Source organism: Brachyhypopomus gauderio, unplaced genomic scaffold (assembly GCF_052324685.1).
Source record: "Brachyhypopomus gauderio isolate BG-103 unplaced genomic scaffold, BGAUD_0.2 sc91, whole genome shotgun sequence".
NCBI classification, from domain to species: Eukaryota; Metazoa; Chordata; class Actinopteri; order Gymnotiformes; family Hypopomidae; genus Brachyhypopomus; species Brachyhypopomus gauderio.
Genome location: NW_027506912.1, coordinates 661,141 through 681,800, shown reverse-complemented (window position 1 = coordinate 681,800; position 20,660 = coordinate 661,141). Strand labels below are relative to the sequence as shown.

At 44.3% G+C, this 20,660-nt stretch overlaps 2 protein-coding genes across 2 annotated transcripts in view; one reads left to right on the top strand and one right to left on the bottom strand.

Annotated features, from left to right (window-relative positions):
- Positions 1–19,214, top strand: part of LOC143494164 (uncharacterized) — a 205,981-nt gene extending 186,767 nt beyond the window's left edge. Inside the window, exon 4 of the mRNA XM_076992253.1 lies at positions 17,753–19,214. Within this exon, the coding sequence (XP_076848368.1) occupies positions 17,753–18,812 (1,060 nt within the window). The 3' untranslated portion in view covers positions 18,813–19,214. The remainder of the gene's footprint in view (positions 1–17,752) is intronic.
- LOC143494173 (uncharacterized) overlaps positions 1–20,660 on the bottom strand; it is a 295,830-nt gene that overhangs the window by 100,601 nt on the left and 174,569 nt on the right. The window lies entirely within an intron of this gene.

Sequence of the window (20,660 nt, the reverse complement as noted above, 5' to 3'; positions counted from 1 at the left end):
TGTGCTGAACTGACCGATCTGGATCTTTATAAGGGCCTAACTGCATAGATTACTGCCATTATCTAAGGACCTGCTTGTTGGAAACATCATATAATACATGGATGAGGTCTCCTACCAGGACACGGAGAACCTCATGCCAGCACGCCTTGTTTGGCTAAAGCCTGAGGCTTCTCAACATTTGGTATGACCTAATTTGTTACAAGCCACATCTGGACAGGAGGTAAGCAAGTATATGGAGGCAGGTAGGTAGTTATGTTGGTAGATAGATAGATATGTGTGTTTGTGTTTGTGTGACATCAGAAAGCTTGTGCTGAACTGACCGATCTGGATCTTTATAAGGGCCTAACTGCATAGATTACTGCCATTATCTAACTACCTGCTTGTTGGAAACATCATATGATACATGGATGAGGTATCCTACCAGGACACGGAGAACCTCATGCCAGCACGCCTTGTTTGGCTAAAGCCTGAGGTTTCTCACCATTTGGTATGACCTAATTTGTTACAAGCCACATCTGGACAGGAGGTAAGCAAGTATATAGAGGCAGGTAGGTAGTTATGTTGGTAGATAGATAGATATGTGTGTTTTTGTGTTTGTGTGACATCAGAAAGCATGTGCTAAACTGACCAATCTGGATCTTTATAAGGGCCTAACTGCATATATTACTGCCATTATCTAACTACCTGCTAGTTGGAAACATCATATGATACATGGATGAGGTCTCCTACCAGGACACGGAGAACCTCATGCCAGCACGCCTTGTTTGGCTAAAGCCTGAGGCTTCTCACCATTTGGTATGACCTAATTTGTTACAAGCCACATCTGGACAGGAGGTAAGCAAGTATATGGAGGCAGGTAGGTAGTTATGTTGGTAGATAGATAGATATGTGTGTTTGTGTTTGTGTGACATCAGAAAGCCTGTGCTGAACTGACCGATCTGGATCTTTATAAGGGCCTAACTGCATAGATTACTGCCATTATCTAAGGACCTGCTTGTTGGAAACATCATATAATACATGGATGAGGTCTCCTACCAGGACACGGAGAACCTCATGCCAGCACGCCTTGTTTGGCTAAAGCCTGAGGCTTCTCAACATTTGGTATGACCTAATTTGTTACAAGCCACATCTGGACAGGAGGTAAGCAAGTATATGGAGGCAGGTAGGTAGTTATGTTGGTAGATAGATAGATATGTGTGTTTGTGTTTGTGTGACATCAGAAAGCTTGTGCTGAACTGACCGATCTGGATCTTTATAAGGGCCTAACTGCATAGATTACTGCCATTATCTAAGGACCTACTTGTTGGAAACATCATATAATACATGGATGAGGTCTCCTACCAGGACACGGAGAACCTCATGCCAGCACGCCTTGTTTGGCTAAAGCCTGAGGCTTCTCACCATTTGGTATGACCTAATTTGTTACAAGCCACATCTGGACAGGAGGTAAGCAAATAGTTGGAGGCAGGTAGGTAGTTATGTTGGTAGATAGATAGATATGTGTGTTTGTGTTTGTGTGACTTCAGAAAGCATGTGCTGAAGTGACAGATCTGGACGTTTATAATGGACTAAATGCATAGCTTACTGCCATTATCTAAGGACCTGCTTGTTGGAAACATCATATAATACATGGATGAGGTCTCCTACCAGGACACGAAGAACCTCATGCCAGCACGCCTTGTTTGGCTAAAGCCTGAGGCTTCTCAACATTTGGTATGACCTAATTTGTTACAAGCCACATCTGGACAGGAGGTAAGCAAATAGATGGAGGCAGGTAGGTAGTTATGTTGGTAGATAGATAGATATGTGTGTTTGTGTTTGTGTGACATCAGAAAGCATGTGCTGAACTGACCGATCTGGATCTTTATAAGGGCCTAACTGCATAGATTACTGCCATTATCTAACTACCTGCTTGTTGGAAACATCATATGATACATGGATGAGGTATCCTACCAGGACACCGAGAACCTCATGCCAGCACGCCTTGTTTGGCTAAAGCCTGAGGTTTCTCACCATTTGGTATGACCTAATTTGTTACAAGCCACATCTGGACAGGAGGTAAGCAAGTATATAGAAGCAGGTAGGTAGTTATGTTGGTAGATAGATAGATATGTGTGTTTGTGTTTGTGTGACATCAGAAAGCATGTGCTAAACTGACCAATCTGGATCTTTATAAGGGCCTAACTGCATATATTACTGCCATTATCTAACTACCTGCTAGTTGGAAACATCATATGATACATGGATGAGGTCTCCTACCAGACACGGAGAACCTCATGCCAGCACGCCTTGTTTGGCTAAAGCCTGAGGCTTCTCACCATTTGGTATGACCTAATTTGTTACAAGCCACATCTGGACAGGAGGTAAGCAAGTATATGGAGGCAGGTAGGTAGTTATGTTGGTTGATAGATAGATATGTGTGTTTGTGTTTGTGTGACATCAGAAAGCATGTGCTGAACTGACCGATCTGGATCTTTATAAGGGCCTAACTGCATAGATTACTGCCATTATCTAAGGACCTGCTTGTTGGAAACATCATATAATACATGGATGAGGTCTCCTACCAGGACACGGAGAACCTCATGCCAGCACGCCTTGTTTGGCTAAAGCCTGAGGCTTCTCAACATTTGGTATGACCTAATTTGTTACAAGCCACATCTGGACAGGAGGTAAGCAAGTATATGGAGGCAGGTAGGTAGTTATGTTGGTAGATAGATAGATATGTGTGTTTGTGTTTGTGTGACATCAGAAAGCTTGTGCTGAACTGACCGATCTGGATCTTTATAAGGGCCTAACTGCATAGATTACTGCCATTATCTAAGGACCTGCTTGTTGGAAACATCATATAATACATGGATGAGGTCTCCTACCAGGACACGGAGAACCTCATGCCAGCACGCCTTGTTTGGCTAAAGCCTGAGGCTTCTCACCATTTGGTATGACCTAATTTGTTACAAGCCACATCTGGACAGGAGGTAAGCAAATAGATGGAGGCAGGTAGGTAGTTATGTTGGTAGATAGATAGATATGTGTGTTTGTGTTTGTGTGACATCAGAAAGCATGTGCTGAACTGACCGATCTGGATCTTTATAAGGGCCTAACTGCATAGATTACTGCCATTATCTAACTACCTGCTTGTTGGAAACATAATATGATACATGGATGAGGTCTCCTACCAGGACACGGAGAACCTCATGCCAACACGCCTTGTTTGGCTAAAGCCTGAGGCTTCTCACCATTTGGTATGACCTAATTTGTTACAAGCCACATCTGGACAGGAGGTAAGCAAATAGTTGGAGGCAGGTAGGTAGTTATGTTGGTAGATAGATAGATATGTGTGTTTGTGTTTGTGTGACATCAGAAAGCATGTGCTGAAGTGACAGATCTGGACGTTTATAATGGACTAACTGCAAAGATTACTGCCATTATCTAAGGACCTGCTTGTTGAAAACATCATATAATACATGGATGAGGTCTCCTACCAGAACACGGAGAACCTCATGCCAGCACGCCTTGTTTGGCTAAAGCCTGAGGCTTCTCACCATTTGGTATGACCTACAGTAATTTGTTACAAGCCACATCTGGACAGGAGGTAAGCAAGTATATAGAGGCAGGTAGGTAGTTATGTTGGTAGATAGATAGATATGTGTGTTTGTGTTTGTGTGACATCAGAAAGCATGTGCTAAACTGACCAATCTGGATCTTTATAAGGGCCTAACTGCATAGATTACTGCCATTATCTAACTACCTGCTAGTTGGAAACATCATATGATACATGGATGAGGTCTCCTACCAGGACACGGAGAACCTCATGCCAGCACGCCTTGTTTGGCTAAAGCCTGAGGCTTCTCACCATTTGGTATGACCTAATTTGTTACAAGCCACATCTGGACAGGAGGTAAGCAAATAGTTGGAGGCAGGTAGGTAGTTATGTTGGTAGATAGATAGATATGTGTGTTTGTGTTTGTGTGACTTCAGAAAGCATGTGCTGAAGTGACAGATCTGGACGTTTATTATGGACTAACTGCATAGATTACTGCCATTATCTAAGGACCTGCTTGTTGGAAACATCATATAATACATGGATGAGGTCTCCTACCGGACACGGAGAACCTCATGCCAGCACGCCTTGTTTGGCTAAAGCCTGACGCTTCTCAACATTTGGTATGACCTAATTTGTTACAAGCCACATCTGGACAGGAGGTAAGCAAGTATATGGAGGCAGGTAGGTAGTTATGTTGGTAGATAGATAGATAGATAGATAGATAGATAGATAGATAGATAGATAGATAGATAGATAGATAGATAGATAGATAGATATGTGTGCTTGTGTTTGTGTGACATCAGAAAGCATGTGCTGAAGTGACAGTTCTGGACGTTTATAATGGACTAACTGCATAGATTACTGCCATTATCTAACTACCTGCTTGTTGGAAACATGATATGATACATGGATGAGGTCTTTTACCAGGACAGGGAGAACCTCATGCCAGCACGCCTTGTTTGGCTAAAGCCTGAGGCTTCTCACCATTTGGTATGACCTAATTTGTTACAAGCCATATCTGGACAGGATGTTAGCAAATAGTTGGAGGCAGGTAGGTAGTTATGTTGGTAGATAGATAGATATGTGTGTTTGTGTTTTTGTGACATCAGAAAGCATGTGCTGAACTGACCGATCTGGATCTTTATAAGGGCCTAACTGCATAGATTACTGCCATTATCTAACTACCTGCTTGTTGGAAACATCATATAATACATGGATGAGGTCTCCTACCAGGACACGGAGAACCTCATGCCAGCACGCCTTGTTTGGCTAAAGCCTGAGGTTTCTCACCATTTGGTATGACCTAATTTGTTACAAGCCACATCTGGACCGGAGGTAAGCAAGTATATGGAGGCAGGTAGGTTGTTATGTTGGTAGATAGATAGATATGTGTGTTTGTGTTTGTGTGACTTCAGAAAGCATGTGCTGAAGTGACAGATCTGGACGTTTATTATGGACTAACTGCATAGATTACTGCCATTATCTAAGGACCTGCTTGTTGGAAAGATCATATAATACATGGATGAGGTCTCCTACCGGACACGGAGAACCTCATGCCAGCACGCCTTGTTTGGCTAAAGCCTGAGGCTTCTCACCATTTGGTATGACCTAATTTGTTACAAGCCACATCTGGACAGGAGGTAAGCAAATAGATGGAGGCAGGTAGGTAGTTATGTTGGTAGATAGATAGATATGTGTGTTTGTGTTTGTGTGACATCAGAAAGCATGTGCTGAACTGACCGATCTGGATCTTTATAAGGGCCTAACTGCATAGATTACTGCCATTATCTAACTACCTGCTTGTTGGAAACATCATATGATACATGGATGAGGTATCCTACCAGGACACGGAGAACCTCATGCCAGCACGCCTTGTTTGGCTAAAGCCTGAGGTTTCTCACCATTTGGTATGACCTAATTTGTTACAAGCCACATCTGGACAGGAGGTAAGCAAGTATATGGAGGCAGGTAGGTAGTTATGTTGGTAGATAGATAGATATGTGTGTTTGTGTTTGTGTGACATCAGAAAGCATGTGCTAAACTGACCAATCTGGATCTTTATAAGGGCCTAACTGCATAGATTACTGCCATTATCTAACTACCTGCTAGTTGGAAACATCATATGATACATGAATGAGGTCTCCTACCAGGACACGGAGAACCTCATGCCAGCACGCCTTGTTTGGCTAAAGCCTGAGGCTTCTCACCATTTGGTATGACCTAATTTGTTACAAGCCACATCTGGACAGGAGGTAAGCAAGTATATGGAGGCAGGTAGGTAGTTATGTTGGTAGATAGATAGATATGTGTGTTTGTGTTTGTGTGACATCAGAAAGCTTGTGCTGAACTGACCGATCTGGATCTTTATAAGGGCCTAACTGCATAGATTACTGCCATTATCTAAGGACCTGCTTGTTGGAAACATCATATAATACATGGATGAGGTCTCCTACCAGGACACGGAGAACCTCATGCCAGCACGCCTTGTTTGGCTAAAGCCTGAGGCTTCTCACCATTTGGTATGACCTAATTTGTTACAAGCCACATCTGGACAGGAGGTAAGCAAATAGTTGGAGGCAGGTAGGTAGTTATGTTGGTAGATAGATAGATATGTGTGTTTGTGTTTGTGTGACTTCAGAAAGCATGTGCTGAAGTGACAGATCTGGACGTTTATTATGGACTAACTGCATAGATTACTGCCATTATCTAAGGACCTGCTTGTTGGAAACATCATATAATACAATAATGAGGTCTCCTACCGGACACGGAGAACCTCATGCCAGCACGCCTTGTTTGGCTAAAGCCTGAGGCTTCTCAACATTTGGTATGACCTAATTTGTTACAAGCCACATCTGGACAGGAGGTAAGCAAGTATATGGAGGCAGGTAGGTAGTTATGTTGGTAGATAGATAGATAGATAGATAGATAGATAGATAGATAGATAGATAGATAGATAGATAGATAGATAGATAGATAGATAGATAGATAGATAGATAGATAGATATGTGTGCTTGTGTTTGTGTGACATCAGAAAGCATGTGCTGAACTGACCGATCTGGATCTTTATAACGGCCTAACTGCATAGATTACTGCCATTATCTAACTATCTGCTTGTTGGAAACATCATATGATACATGGATGAGGTCTCCTACCAGGACACGGAGAACCTCATGCCAGCACGCCTTGTTTGGCTAAAGCCTGAGGCTTCTCACCATTTGGTATGACCTAATTTGTTACAAGCCACATCTGGACAGGAGGTAAGCAAATATATGGAGGCAGGTAGGTAGTTATATTGGTAGATAGATAAATAGATAGATAGATAGATATGTGTGCTTGTGTTTGTGTGACATCAGAAAGGATGTGCTGAACTGACCGATCTGGATCTTTATAAGGGCCTAACTGCATAGATTACTGCCATTATCTAACTACCTGCTTGTTGGAAACATCATATGATACATGGATGAGGTCTCCTACCAGGACACGGAGAACCTCATGCCAGCACGCCTTGTTTGGCTAAAGCCTGAGGCTTCTCACCATTTGGTATGACCTAATTTGTTACAAGCCATATCTGGACAGGAGGTTAGCAAATAGTTGGAGGCAGGTAGGTAGTTATGTTGGTAGATAGATAGATATGTGTGTTTGTGTTTGTGTGACATCAGAAAGCATGTGCTGAAGTGACAGATCTGGACGTTTATAATGGACTAACTGCATAGATTACTGCCATTATCTAAGGACCTGCTTGTTGGAAACATCATATAATACATGGATGAGGTCTCCTACCAGGACATGGAGAACCTCATGCCAGCACGCCTTGTTTGGCTAAAGCCTGAGGCTTCTCACCATTTGGTATGACCTCATTTGTTACAAGCCACATCTGGACAGGAGGTAAGCAAATAGATGGAGGCAGGTAGGTAGTTATGTTGTTAGATAGATAGATAGATAGATAGATAGATAGATAGATAGATAGATAGATAGATAGATAGATAGATAGATAGATAGATAGATATGTGTGTTTGTGTTTGTGTGACATCAGAAAGCATGTGCTGAACTGACCGATCAGGATCTTTATAAGGGCCTAACTGCATAGATTACTGGCATTATCTAAGGACCTGCTTGTTGGAAACATCATATGATACATGGATGAGGTCTCCTACCAGGACATGGAGAACCTCATGCCAGCTGTCACGTCCAGCCCCTCCCTCCTCCCTGGTCCTAGCTCCCCGCTCCCATTCGTTCCTCCCTCTGTCTGTCACGCCCTCGTCGTTAGTCCCACACACCTGAGTCTCGTTTCACCATCTTGTTTCTGTGCATAAAAACCCCCTAGTGTTTTACTCCCGTGTCGGTCATTCCTTGTTTGTAAGTGTATCCCGCTGTGTTTTCCTTACTCTTTCCTGCTTGCTTATATTCATGCTATGTTCTTGTTCTTTGCCTGGTCTCTTCTGTTTATATGTGTCTGTTTTCTCATTGTCTTACCTCCCCCTCTGCGTATTCCGTCCCTGTTTAAAGTAGTGTGTTTGTGGTTACTCCTTGCCCTGCTCTCGATGTTAGTTCACTGTTTTATCCTGTTTAGTGGTCTTGACTAGCCCTGTGCCTTATGCTTCCCATTTCATCTGTTTCCTGGTTCAGTTCTTTAGTGTCCATTGCATGTTCTTATTTAGTTAACGTTGTCCTGTCCTGTCTAACTCCCGCTTACTTTTCTTTAGGGTTGTAGCCTTTGAATTCTTGTAGTCCCCTTGGTTAGTCTATATCATGTTGTATAGATGTTCCTGTCTGTAGCGTGTGTTTACTGTGCTTATGTACAGTTGTGATCAAATTTATTCAACCCCCACTGAAATAGTGTTTTGGCCAGTTTGACATTGATTTTGATCATTTCAGTCATCTTATTTACAATTATATCAAAGAGGCACTTATAAATTAGACTAACATAATATTTATGATGGAATAACCACAAATGTCTTTACTGTGCTCACATCATTATCAGTTTTATTCAACCCCCTAGTGACATTATTTTTCAGTACTTAGTACAACATCCTTTTCCAGTTATGACAGCTTTCAAGCGTGAAGCATAGCTTGACACAAGTGTCTTGCAGCGACCTATGGGTATCTTAGCCCATTCTTCATGGGCAAAAGCCTCCAGTTCAGTCACATTCTTAGGCTTGCGCACTGCAACTGCCTTCTTTAGGTCCCACCAGAGGTTCTCAATTGGATTTAAGTCTGGTGATTGCGATGGCCACTCTAGAATGTTCCAGCCTTTCATGTTCAACCATGCTCTAGTGGACTTGGATGTGTGCTTCGGATCATTGTCCTGTTGGAAGGTCCAACGTCTCCCAAGCCGCAGGTTTGTGACTGACTCCATCACATTTTCCTCCAAGATCTCCTGGTACTGAAGGGATTTCATGGTACCCTGCACACGTTGAAGCTTTCCTGTACCATTAGAAGCAAAACAGCCCCAAAGCATAATTGACCCCCCGCCATGCTTCACAGTAGGCAAGGTGTTCTTTTGTTCATAAGCCTGGTTCTTCCTTCTCCAAACATAGCGCTGGTCCATTGTCCCAAACAGTTCTAATTTAGTTTCATCTGACCACAGTACACTGTTCCAAAACCTTTGTGGCTTGTCCACATGACTTTTGGCATACTGCAGTCGACTTTTCTTGTTCTTTGGAGTCAGCAAGGGGGTGCGTCTGGGCGTTCTGGCATGGAGGTCTTCGTTATGCAGTGCGCGCCTTATTGTCTGAGCTGAAACTTCAGTGCCCACATCTGACAGGTCTTTTTTCAGTTCCTTAGCAGTCACGCGGGGATTTTTCTCCACATTACGCTTCAGGTAGCGCACAGCAGTCGCGGTCAGGATCTTCTTTCTGCCACGACCAAGTAACGTTTCCACTGTGCCCTTTAACTTGAACTTGCGAGTGATACTTCCGATAGTGTCTCTTGGAATATTTAACAACTTCGCAATCTTTTTATATCCATTGCCATTCTTGTGAAGAGCAATAACCTCTTCTCTTGTCTTCTGGGACCATTCTCTTGCCTTCACCATGCTTGGAAACACACCAGTAGATGTCTAGAAGGAGCTGAGTATCACAGTCCTTTTAAATCTGCCTAATTGGTGCTTATCATGCTTGATTGCTGCTCGTTGACATCCACAGATGTTTTCAATACCTGATGGAAAACACTGGAATGAACCTCTGTTCTTAGGAGTGGTAGTCGTAAAGGGGTTGAATAATTGTGTCAATGAAGAAATCACAAAAAGGCCATTTAATACTTTATGACAAAAAAAATTGATGCTATCTTAGTTGCATTTAGTTCTTTAACAAGTCCTTGTAAGATTTCATTATGAACACAATTACAAATGTGCACTGAATTCCATAAAACCCTTCGCAGCATTGGGGGTTGAATAAATTTAATCAATCAATCAATCAATCAAAGTTTATTTGTATAGCGCTTTTCACAACACATGTTGTCACAAAGCGCCTTACAGGATTTAAAAGGTTAACAATACTACGGGTCCAGAACCCTAATGAGCAAGCCAAGGGCGACAGTGGCGAGGAAAAACTCCCTAAGATAGTGGGGAATAGGAAGAAACCTCGGGAGAACCAAGACTCAAAAGGGAACCCATCCTCCATTGGGCGGCCCGTTAACACACAGATTACACAAAATACAGACAAATACACAAGTCACACACAAATCACACAATCAGACTAAGTAAAGGTAAAAATGATGACTGGTGACTGGGCTGGTCAATCCTCAATAATGTTCATGTCTGGTGATGGGGCTGGTCAATCCTCAATAATGTTCATGTCTGGTGACTGGGCTGGTCAATCCTCAATAATGTTCATGTCTGGTGATGGGGCTGGTCAATCCTCAATAATGTTCATGTCTGGTGACTGGGCTGGTCAATCCTCAATAATGTTCATGTCTGGTGATGGGGCAGGTCAATCCTGGAGCCCCTTGAACTTCTTTGCTTTCAGGAACTTTGATGTGGAGGCTGAAGTATGAGAAGGAGCCATCCTGCTGCAGAATTTTGCCATCTCCAGAGTTCCTTACCTCAAAATATAACAAGAACCACAAACACATTTTAACCTGCAAATGTGCATGTAAAAACCTCATGTGGGCATTTTTCACCCCAACCAAGGTTGCATACCTTCTATGCACAAATTTGAGAATACTGTAAAATGCAAGATATATGTATTCTACAGCACATTTTAAACAAATAGAAATAGGTTCTGCTTGATAAGACCATCTGCAGCCACAGTGATCCTGTGTAGATAAGACTGGCCCTGATCTACAACAAAGAAATATGATGCACGCTTACTCTGCCAAAAGACTTTGTTCTTTCATCAAGCATTCCAATAAACGCTTGAGGAGAAAGCCCAGGAGCCAGCTGCTTCAGATCCTGGAAAGACTGGAACAGGTCTACATGGAAGATGGTCTGGTGGTTGATGGTAGCAGGTAAAGACTGGAACAGGTCTACATGGAAGATGGTCTGGTGGTTGATGGCAGCAGGTAAAGACTGGAACAGGTCTACATGGAAGATGGTCTGGTGGTTGATGGTAGCAGGCCAATATCCACATTGTTCTAGTTCAAGTCCAGTGGTCCAGCTTTTCATGCACTGAGAACAGCTCAGTGTTGGCAAATTTAGTTGGTACCGTCCTGAAATCAAAAAGACATGTAAGTAGTATGAATTCAGTCTTTTGCATTTAGTTGAACTGAATCAAGTTCTTACCAACAAGGACGACCTCTTTGCCACAGGTCAGCTTTAGCTGACTGGGAGAACAGGTACACTGTTGAGGTAGATGAAGCAATCTCTGTACAGCAAACATCTGTAAAGCGGGATCAATGGGCTGGGAACAACACAGACATGAGAAACAGGGAAACCGGAGTGACAGCTAGGAGAGGGGGGCGTGGCCCTACGTGACAGCTAGGAGAGGGGGGCGTGGCCCTACGTGACAGCTAGGAGAGGGGGGCGTAGCCCTACGTGACAGCTAGGAGAGGGGGGCGTAGCCCTACGTGACAGCTAGGAGAGGGGGCGTGGCCCTACGTGACAGCTAGGAGAGGGGGGCGTAGCCCTACGTGACAGCTAGGAGAGGGGGGCGTGGCCCTACGTGACAGAAGCATTCCACTTCTCTGAGCTTTGAGCTTGCCGTTTAGCCCAGCTGAGTGGCACAGTGCCCTTCCCTTGTGGAGGAACGTCCCTGAGAAGGTCTTGCAGTGCATTAAGTTCTTGAGCACTATCTGTAAATGTACGATCGCTTCTCGGCCTTTTGGCTAAGATCAAGGGGTGGAGTTGCGATCGACTCTCTGGGAAAGGAAGGCGGCAGTCTTTTCAGTGGCAGCGGCCATTTTCTTTAGAGAGTATATTGTCCTTTTGGTGGTGAATAACAGTATTGTTGGAATTATTGTAATTCTTGTCTTGTTTGTGAGTATTTTCTTTTGTGTAGGTTGGTGGTATTTTTGAATTTGAAGACAACAACAGGTAAGGTCTTTTAAGATTTTACCTATTTATTCGTCTATTTACTTAACTTATTGTGGTTTTAGTGCAAAGTTAAATTTTAAGTTAATTTAAAGCTGTGGGTGCCTCCAAAATGTCGGCAGCACGTGCCGGCACAAGGAGGCACCACAGCGTGCGGTTTTACCTAAAAGCAAGGGGGGAGGAAAGGGGAATTTTGTCTAGACTTGACTTCTCTAGAAAGTTCATGCAAAAGATTCTGGGGTTTAGCCCAAATGCCTTCAATTGTATAATTGCACTACCTCAGAACAAAGGTTTCGACGTTAGTTTCTGCTCAGCAGCATTGTTAAATGATTTCTGGGTGAGGCTTGAAAATGCTAAAGACAAATTTGAACTGTTTAACATAGAAAAATTGACAGACTACACACGAAAAACGGTAATAGTAAGAATGTTTAATGAGACCGTATGTTCTGAGGATATATGTGCATGGCTGAGTAGGTTTTGTATAGTAATGGGAAATGCTGCAAAAGTTCTAGACGATGATGGTATCTGGACATGTGCGTGGAGGGTTCCCATCAAACAATGGGAGGAAAAGAACAGTTACATGGGTTTGAAGCACTTACCACAAATGATTGTGTTAGGAGAAAACAGGGGTCATGTTTTTTACCAGGGAATGCCTAAGACGTGCAGGCGGTGTGGAGACATGGGGCATTTTGCTGAAGCATGTACTAAAATATTTTGTGGCAAGTGCAGAGAAATTGGGCACACGTTTGAAGAGTGTCCCAATGGCAGACTGTGCAATCTCTGTGGAAGCTCAGACCACCTCTATAGGGATTGCCCAGACTCGTTTGCCAACAAACTCAAGAAGTCCAAGATGGCCGACAAGCATGGCAATCCAGAGGACAAAATGGCAGGGGAGAGGGAGCAGGAAGTGGAGGAGGAGCCGGAGGCGGGGCCAAGCAGAGGTAGGAGCAATCCACAGCCTCCCCAGCAGGGGGCACCCCAAGAGGTAAGAGAGGTAAGTACAGTGGAGGGAGAAACAGGAAATAGAGGGAAGGAGGGGGAAGGACAGACACAGGGAGTGGGGGAAACTGAAGGAAGTGGAGCAGAATTTCCCTCTATGGGGTCAGGTACAGAAGGGGGAGGGGGAGAGGACCCAAAATTAGCCAGGGTGTGGACTCCTGAGCCACTGGATGAATTGTCCTTTTTAGATATGCCGAGCAGAGCAGCTACCTTACAAAAGGAACTAATAAAGGAAAAAAGGGCAGAACCAGGCACAGGAAAGGGAGTTCAGTCACATCCAGTACCAGTACCAAGACCAAGACAAGGGAAAAAAATAAGGGTAAGTGGAAATGAGGTAGAAGTAGAAAACAATCCAGAAATAAATGATGAAGATAGACATAGTGTAGAACAAAGCCAATCTGAGGAGGGGGGGGACAAGGCAAGTTTAGAAAAGGACCTTGGGGCAAACACAACTAATATGGATGAGGAGGAGGAGTTGCCTTGTGCACAGGTTGCCAAACGGATGGCAGAATCCCCCTTGGCGGACCCGATGGAGAAGAGGACAAGAGCAGAGGAGGAGCTGGGGACCTCGTCCGATTCTCCAAATAGGATATGGCCCACTGAGTCGCCAAACAAAATTTCCTTTTTGAACATCCCCATTAGGTCATCTACTCCACAGAAGGAGGTAGTGCAGCCCGGTGTACAGCGAGGGAAGAGACGGGAGCGGGACTGGAAGAAAGGAAAAACAGTGAAGGAAGAAGCAGTATCAATGGTGATAGATGAAGTACCGAATAAGGATTAAATAAAGGTTGGTTAGTGGAATAATAAAACCAAGAAGGTATGGGTTCTATGTTCCCTCCTTTCTACTTTACTGGCTTAAGCTTACAGCACTTACTTCTCATCATTATGGCACTTACAATCACTACCATTAATGTAAGAAGCATTAAATCCCCAATCCGTGCTGAAAGTGTTTTAAATTTTTTTAAGCAAGGAACAGGCAGATATTTTCCTGTTGCAGGAATGTTCCTTACCTTATCTGAAATCATATAGGCAGTGGGAGGAGAAATGGCGGGTGGGGCAATCTATCTGGAGTGGGTCAAATTATAATAAAGCTGATGGGGTGGCAATTTTAATTAAAAATCCAAATATAACTATTAAGAAGGTAGTAAGAATACAAGAAGGGCGGATTTTATTGGTAGTTTTAGATTTTTTAGGATTGGATCTTAAGGTTTTAAATATGTATGGTTTTACTGACAAACATGAAAGGTGGGAACAATTGGAGCAATTGCGAGTACATTTAATGGGAAATATGCCAGTAGTTATGGGAGGAGATTTTAACTGTGTGTTAGAAGAGGCAGGACGGCTACGTAAAGAGAGAGATGTTAAATTAGATAAAACATCACGGTACCTACGGGAATTGATTAAAGATTTTAAGTTGACAGATTGTTTTAAACATGTGCAACCAAGAGCGCCTGGTTTTACATGGAGAAGCCCAGATGGGATAAGGGCTTCTCGTATTGATTATGTCTTTACCAGGGGAAGCACAATAGAGGGGACAACGGTTAAACCAGTGTTTTTTTCTGACCACGCTATGCTGCAAAGCACAATATTACTCGAAGATGGTGTGAGAGTAGGGGCGGGGATATGGAAATTAAACTGTTCCCTATTGGCTGATAAAACTATACAGGCGGAGTTTAGAAGGGAATATGAGCAGTGGAAAACGTTACAGGTTTTTTATGATACCAAAGTGGAGTGGTGGATTAATATAAAAAAGAAAGTAGCAGATTTTTTTAAGAGGGTGGGAAGGGAGATTAAAGTGAAACAAAACCGACAAATGGCTGGTCTTCAAAAGAGACTACAAAGGTATTTTGAACAGGTAAACAAAGGATATGATTTTAATGATGAAATAGAAGATGTAAAAAAAGAAATGTGTGAGTTGGCTACATTACAGAGCAAAGGGGTGATGCTAAGGGCAAGGGCAGAGGAAATTGAAAAGGGGGAGAAATGTACAAGGTTCTTTTTCAAACGGGTTATGGAAAAGAGAACAGTTTTAACAGGGTTGACTATTGGTGAAGGAAAAGAGGCAAAGGGTACGGAGGAGGTGATACGGGAGGTGGAGACTTTTTATACTAAGTTATACACTGCAGAAAGGATAGATAATGAAGTATTGAGAGAGGTTTTAAACCAAATAAAAACACAAGTTGGAAGCACAGAGGCTTTAGCAGAAGATATTACAGATTTGGAAATGGATAAAGGCTTAAAGGGTTTTAAAACAGGGAAGTCCCCGGGTGCGGACGGGCTCCCGTGTGAGTTTTATAGGGCATTTTGGGATATTTTAAGACAGGATGTTTTAGAAGTTTTTAGAGAATTAGATAAGTTGGGGGAAGTACCGAGGGTTTTTAATGAAGGTTTTGTCACACTGCTTTTTAAAAAAGGGAATAAAAAAGAACTGAAAAATTGGAGGCCAATCACTCTTTTAAATGTTGATTTTAAGTTATTCAGTAAGATTTTAGCAGGACGTATGTCACGGGTTTTAAAAGACATCATACACCCCGACCAAGCATGTGCAGTACAAGGAAGGAAGATCACGGACAGCCTGATTCTGATTAGAGACACCATCTGTCATGCGAGAGACAGAAATATGAGGCTTATTGTGCTAAACTTGGATTTTGAGAAGGCTTTTGATCGGCTCTCGCACCAGTACTTGTTTCAAGTACTGCAAAAGGTGGGCTTTCCAGGGCGGTTTATTAAGTGGGTGGAACTGCTGTACAAAAATGCTACAAGTAGAATAATGATAAATGGGTTACTGTCAAAAGCGATAGCAGTACGTCGCGGTGTCCGTCAGGGCTGTCCGCTATCTCCCTTGTTGTACGTGGTGGGAGTAGAACCTTTGGCACAAATGCTTAGGCAGGATGAGTGGATCCGAGGGGTAAGAATCCCAGGGAGTGGGGGACAGGAAGCGCGGTGTGTCCTCTACATGGATGATGTGAATGTTCTTTGCAGTGATACTAGGTCAGTAGAAAGGGCTTTTGTTTTAACAGAGTGGTTTGGCAGGGCATCAGGGGCAAAATTAAATAGGGACAAATCCACAGCGCAGCTGTACGGGCCATGGGGGGAGGAACGGCTGGGAGGGTTGCAAGTCAGTGTGAAACCAGCAAACATTAAGATTTTAGGAGTATGTTTTGATGAGGAAGGGGGGGGAACAGGAAATTGGGGTGGGATTTTAGCAAAGGTGAAGAAAAAATTAGGATACTGGGGGATGAGACAGTTGACATGGGAAGGGAAAATCCTGGTGATTAAAACTGTGATTTTACCCTTGTTTTTATTGATTTCATGTGTCTTCTTCCCACCAAGGACAGTGATCCTAGGGGTTGAACGGGCAGTATTCTACTTTTTATGGGGATCTAAATGGGAACGCTTGAAACGTGAAGTAGTGAAGAGAAAACCAGAAAACGGAGGAAGAGGAGTTCCAGATTTTTATTTGTTTTTAGGCAGCTGTTTTTTAAATACACATTTTAAATATGGAACTACAGAAGAGGGTACTAAAACAGGGGCTTGGGTAAAGTTCCATATGGGGAGGTATTTACGCCAGCTTAAAATGTTAAAAGTGGATTTGAGGATACCTATAAGTTTTAAGCTGCCAAAAATATATGAGGGGATCCCACGTTTTATGAAGCATTTTAAATTGGAAGGGGAAACTGTGCAAACTCTAATGCATCACAAAACTATTCTGTCCTGTGTGCAGGATCAGGAGCCGGTGGTGCGGGTGAGGGGGCTTGGGGAGGCTGAGTCCAGGATCATATGGAAGAATGCCTCCCACCCGGCCCTCTTGAACAGGCACAAGGACCTATCCTGGATGGCTGCCCATGAGATCCTCCCGGCGAGGGCCGTGATGCACTCCCGGGGCATGGCAAGGAACCCGATCTGCCCGCGGCCAGGGTGTGGCGCGCCCGAGACCGTGCGGCATGTGCTCTGGGAGTGCAGAGCGGCCCAAGATCTATGGTCACGAACCGGCACCCTGTGGTGCCCGAGCCTGCCAGCAGGGGTACCCACCACGCTTGGATACCGAGAAGCGGTAAACGGGGTGGGCTGGAGCCAACACATCTCACCAGCCGTGTTTTCGATGCTCTGGCCCACCCTTAACAGCGTAAAAGACGCCATTTGGGTGACCAGGAACCTGTTGGTGGGGAAACGGGTGGAGCTGCCAATCCGGGGCCGATTAAAGCTGGTGGAGGCCTGTCAGCGCAACTATGCAGCCCACCGTCATTCGGAGGAGGGTGCCGGGACCAGTTAGGCAGGATCAAGGGCCGCCACGGCCCTCGCTGCGTGCCGACGCACCTCAACTACTACAGAGGAGCAGCACGCCGTGGTTTAAGAGGATCTCCGCTGGGTGGCCTGGAAGTGGGTCTGTGCTGTTGGGGAGGCCGGGTGGGCGGGGTGACCTGGACCAGGGCTCCCCCGCCCACCTCTCGCCACCAGTGTGGAACCACCCCCTGCATGGACAGTTAAATTATAATATGGGACAGACAAGTGGGAGTAAGGGAGAAAATGTGTATTTGAAAATATGGTTTTATAAGCTACAAACCTGTATTGCATCATTGCTGACTCATAAGACAATTTATGCACTTATCTGCGTATCTTAAGATGCTGCTTATTTATTACAAAAGGGTTTTTATTGTTTTAACAAAACTTGTGCTACAAACCCATTTCTTTTTCTTCTATGTCAGACTGCTGAAATCAGTAAACATGGAAAAGGAGAAAAGCTACAACTGCTTAGAGTGTGGGAAGAATTTTACTAAACAAAGTGATCTCCAGAAACACCAGCGCATTCACACAGGAGAGAAGCCATATTACTGCTCAGAGTGTGGGAAGAGTTTTACTACACAGAGAAGTCTTCAACGGCACCAGCGCATTCACACAGGAGATAAGCCATATCACTGCTCAGAGTGTGGGAAGAGTTTTACCACACAGAGTCATCTCAACGTACACCAGCGCATTCACACAGGAGAGAAGCCATATCACTGCTCAGAGTGTGGGAAGAGTTTTACTACACAGGGAAATCTCCAGAAACACCAGCGCATTCACACAGGAGAGAAGCCATATCACTGCTCAGAGTGTGGGAAGAGTTTTACTCAACAGAATAGTCTCAAAACACACCAGCGCATTCACACAGGAGAGAAGCCATATTACTGCTCAGAGTGTGGGAAGAGTTTTACTCAACAGAATAGTCTCAAAACACACCAGCGCATTCACACAGGAGAGAAGCCATATTACTGCTCAGAGTGTGGGAAGAGTTTTACTACACAGAGAAGTCTTCAACTGCACCAGCGCATTCACACAGGAGAGAAGCCATATCACTGCTCAGAGTGTGGGAAGAGTTTTACTACACAGAGTCATCTCAACGTACACCAGCACATTCACACAGGAGAGAAGCCATATCACTGCTCAGAGTGTGGGAAGAGTTTTACTAAACAGAGTCATCTCAACGAACACCAGCGCATTCACACAGGAGAGAAGCCATATCACTGCTCAGAGTGTGGGAAGAGTTTTACTAAACAGAGTCATCTCAACGAACACCAGCGCATTCACACAGGAGAGAAGCCATATCACTGCTCAGAGTGTGGGAAGAGTTTTACTACACAGGGAAATCTCCAGCAACACCAGCGCATTCACACAGGAGAGAAGCCATATCACTGTTCACAGTGTGGGAAGAGTTTTATTAAACACAGTCATCTCCATGAACACCAGCACATTCACACAGGAGAGAAGCCATTTCACTGCTCAGAGTGTGGGAAGAGTTTTACTAATAGGGCTGGGTATTGATTCCAATTCCAAGAATCGATCCGATTCTGAAGATTAAGAATTGATTTATTTCGATTTAATCCGATTTAATCGATTAAATCCAATTCGGGGTTTAGTGTTATTAAAAATGTATTTTTAATAATAAAAGGGCATTCAGAGCTGGAGTCAAAGAGGAGGTGAGAACGATCCAGGGGAAGATGAAGACCACAATCACAAGACAATTACAGGAGAAATCTGGAGTGTGAACTCCAGCAGAACAACATCAGGGAGGTTTGGAGTGGAACGAGGACCATCACCAGTTTCAGGTCCAACGACAACAGAGTAGAAGAGGACAGTGAAGACAGGGCCAATGAACTAAACCAGTTCTTTAACAGGTTTGACACTACAGGCTCTGCCCTCCCTCATCCTGACTCCACTGCTGTCTGTTCCCTGCTGCCCCCTCCACTCACCCCCCCCCCCCCCTCATGATTGTCCAGCTCACACCTCCACCTCTCCACCACAAACCATCCCCACAGTGACCCTCACTGCTGACCAGGTCAGGAGACACCTCAATAGACTCCACACAAATAAGGCTGCAGGGCCCGATGGCGTCCCCCCCAGGGAGCTTAAAGCCGGCGCAGGCCGTGTGAAGTCCTGCAGTATGTCTTCAACATGAGCACGATGGCGCATTTCCACACAGGCCTGCTTGGCGCGTTACGGTTCGATTCGTGACGGTTTGTGAGTGTTTCCATTAGTACCAGTTACCAGTTTGCCGGTACCTTCAGGTACTTTTTTCGTACCTACTCGCTCGAGGTTCTAACCGTTCCAAAGCGGAACAGTTCTGTGACGTGGAGGAACAGCATGACACTGATTGGCCAGGGAGTGTCGTCACAGGTTGCGTCACAGGAGAGCGACTCCTCCGCTATGGACTCCTCAGCCATTTTTAAAACCCAAGGAGCGAAGTCTGTTCCCTGGTCAAACGCCGAGGTACAAACCTTTCTGTTAATAATCAGCGATCAAAAAATCCAGGGTGAACTGGACGGGGCCACTAGAAATGTAAAGGTTTTTAGCAAGGTTTCCGCGCTAATGGCCACTCATGGCTACCAGCGGTCCGTTCTGCAGTGCCGGTCCAAGCTAAAAAAGCTTAAAAGCGATTACCGGGCGGTGAAGGACCATAACGGATGCAGCGGAGCAAACTGCAAAAACTGGAAATGGTTCCAGCAAATGGATGCCATATACGGTAACCGGCCAGCCAGTAACGGAAGAGTAAACGTGCTGGACACGGCAATGTCGGTGCTGGAGGCCATGGAGAATGGTGAGTGTATTGTGATTTCACAGTTTTACTAGGCTATATTGTTGCTTTCACGGGAATGCTTGTGTTTAATATTTGTTATTTTTTACGTTCAAGATTCCCCTTCCACTGACGAGGCGAGCGCCTCTTTGGAACCTCCCACCTCCCCCGTATCATCCGTGTCATACACGGAACCAGCGGTCTCTACACCGGCTGGATCACAAACGCCTGTCCGGCAGCCCTATACAGGTGAGGAACACAAAAAAACATGTGAAGCACCGGAGTAGCATGAGTACTGTTGCGCTTTAACCTTTTCTTACCTTAGCGCAGCGTGTTCGTTGATTGCAAAAGAAAACATTACCAGTCTTGTCTTTATCCTTTTATTAAAAAATACACATAGGCCTATTAATTAATTTAATACAGAGATCTCTGGAGAGCTCACATTACCTAATCATGTCACCCCATGTGCAGCTCTGAAGCTGTCTACTCTCTTCACCATTATATATGCTTTCCTTCCTAAACATAGGAACTGCACATTCCATAGTTCAACCTACAGCTGTCTCTATTCTGGAAGCGAGGTCTTACTACCTGGCCTCACC